Here is a 2,632-nt window from a genome sequence, read left to right on the forward strand (position 1 = left end):
CTACTCCCGGGTGGCTAGGTGCTCTTTCAGGACTGAATTAAGCCTGTGTGGACAAGTAACGTGTTGGTACTAATAACTGAGTGCTCACAAGGCCCTAGTTACTCTCTAAATCAAAGGAGAAGATCCTGAAGAAAGTTATAACATGAGTGGGGTGGTCAAGATGGAAACTTGCAAAGGTGATGTTGAAATAACGTTCTTAGTGGTATTGTATGATGCATAGGCACTTGCTTTCGTAAAGTATTGCATGAGAACTCAGCCTGCAGATTTTGAGTACAGCTGGTCGTTAATGTGTGACACCTAGCTTGTTGAAGTAGCAAAGCCATTGTCCTCTTTTCAGGTTTAATTTTCAGTTGCATCATTTAGTAAATGCAGTAACATGGATATAAAAATATGTATTTTTTTTCCACACTGAAAAAGGGTGAACAAAATATATGAATTACTCTTTTTAGGAGATTTACTGAAGTTTGGATTGCTATCTTGATACTATAAACCTGCAATAAGTGGCAATGTCAAGGGTTCCCACCCCAAGTAACATGAATATAAAAATATGTATTTTTTTTCACATTGAAAAAGGGTGAACAAAATATATGAATTACTCTTTTTAGGAGATTTACTGAAGTTTGGATTGCTATCTTGATACTATAAACCTGCAATAAGTGGCAATGTCAAGGGTTCCCACCCCACCTCCTCCTGGGGAGATGTCCAGTGGACCTGTGGCTGAAAGCTGGTGTTACACACAGGTAATCTACATAAATTCCAATGACTCTATTTTCTAGTCCCAATTATAATTTTAAAAAAGAACCAAACTAGAGTTACTGAGTTGGCTGACAGTGTAACTAGTTCTCATAGTTAATGCTTGATATGTAATTTAAATTTTATTGACATTTTCTAATCTTTTGTTCAGGTTAAAGTAGTAAAATTTTCCTACATGTGGACCATTAATAACTTCAGTTTTTGCCGAGAAGAAATGGGTGAAGTTTTAAAGAGTTCTACTTTTTCATCAGGGCCAAATGACAAAATGAAGTGGTAAGGTCTTTATTCTAGCAACTGCTTTGTTTTTTGTTTTCCACTTGCAAAAGTTGCAAAATTAAGTTGCAAATAAATATTAAAACTTGGACATTTCTTGTAGTTTTACTATAGGTATGGATTGGTTCTAATGTCAAAATTTCAACAGTCATAAGGGAAACAAATGTTTTGGTAGCATGTATCATTGTGTCTTATATATTTCTGAATTTATTCTGAGTACGACTTAAAAATGTACAATTTCTGCATTTCTTTCAGGTGCCTGAGGGTGAATCCAAAGGGATTAGATGATGAAAGCAAAGACTACCTGTCATTATATTTGCTTTTAGTCAGTTGTCCAAAAAGTGAAGTCAGAGCAAAATTCAAATTTTCCCTGCTGAATGCTAAAAGAGAAGAAACAAAAGCAATGGGTAAGGGAATCTTAATGTATTGCATGTGGATTTGTAAGAACATCCCAAAGAAAATCAGCATTGTAATTTTTTTCAATTGAGAACAGAACTTAATATTGAGATAAAATTTCAAATATCTTTTTTAATATCCTTTTAGAAACTTAATTAAAAGTCTTGTTCGTGTTTCATACACTTCTGATCACTGAGCTATGTTAATTCTATCCTGAGCTGTATAAATTACAGTGCATTACTAACTGCTGTCACTCCAGATTTTTGTCACTTAGCTTTTCTAGCAGATTATTCTTCCTTCCTTTTAATAGGGGTGTATTTGCTTGTTTCTAGCTACAGTGGAAGTAAGTGTTTGATTTCCATAGTTAATTAGGATAAACATGCATGGTTGTTTTTTCAGGAACTCCTTTACAATGTTTTGGTCTATTTCATCTGATTTACACTGTAATCGGTTTAAAAACATGAGTCATGTACCCAAGGAATTTGAAGACTTTGAAATAATTGGTGATTTGATGTAATTGCCTTCTTGATGTGAAAAATGTATGGCTCTTAGTTTTAAACTTACAAGCAGAACTTTCATTGGAAACACTTTTTGGGAAAGGTGGAATTCTCATGAAAAAGTGTAATTTAATGCTGGTCTGCACTGAGTTTGTGCTGTTACTAGTCCTCTATATGAAGAATCTGTCTACTTTTCTTCCCTCCTCCTACTCCAGGACCTAAGAGATCTCGCTAGGTCTGTTCTGTTGCAAGTTCTAACTTTCTTGGAAAAATCTATGGTTCTCCAGTACTCGTACCCAAAAGTTCATGCTGCTTTCTCTTTATGTAACTAGACCCACTTGTAATCTTTAAAGTAGATCCACAAAACTGAGTTCAAATCTAAAAATTAAACGGTTGGACTTTCTGGAAGGAAAGTAAATGTATATATTTCACTCTTTTTATCCTGTTCCACTGATAGAGTTGGTTGCTTCAGTCCCTGCAAGCCTTCTAGTTCTGGAGCTTATTTGAACAAAGCTGCACTTTTATACATCTGGTGGATCATGGCTTTTGGCTTGAGACAGTCCTTCCAGTCCAGTAGTGGATTGGTGTATGTAACTTAAAGGAAACTGCAGTGTGTGCATCAAAAAATACTTTGAGATAATCATAGAATCACAAATTGTTGAGGTTGCGAAGGACCTCTGGAGGTTGTCTAGTCCGAACTCCCTGCTTTCAGC

At 35.4% G+C, this 2,632-nt stretch overlaps 1 protein-coding gene across 1 annotated transcript in view; it reads left to right on the forward strand.

The window, feature by feature from the left end:
• Window positions 1–604: 604 nt before the first annotated feature.
• LOC104166394 (speckle-type POZ protein-like A) overlaps window positions 605–2,632 on the forward strand; it is a gene marked incomplete at its 3' end in the record, with an annotated part of 10,044 nt that continues 8,016 nt past the window's right edge. The window contains exons 1-3 of the mRNA XM_009706294.1: window positions 605–740; window positions 905–1,026; window positions 1,282–1,433. Coding sequence (XP_009704596.1) covers window positions 663–740; window positions 905–1,026; window positions 1,282–1,433 — 352 coding nt within the window. The remainder of the gene's footprint in view (window positions 741–904; window positions 1,027–1,281; window positions 1,434–2,632) is intronic.

Source organism: Cariama cristata, unplaced genomic scaffold, assembly GCF_000690535.1.
Source record: "Cariama cristata isolate BGI_N322 unplaced genomic scaffold, ASM69053v1 scaffold29988, whole genome shotgun sequence".
In the NCBI taxonomy this organism is placed as follows: Eukaryota; Metazoa; Chordata; class Aves; order Cariamiformes; family Cariamidae; genus Cariama; species Cariama cristata.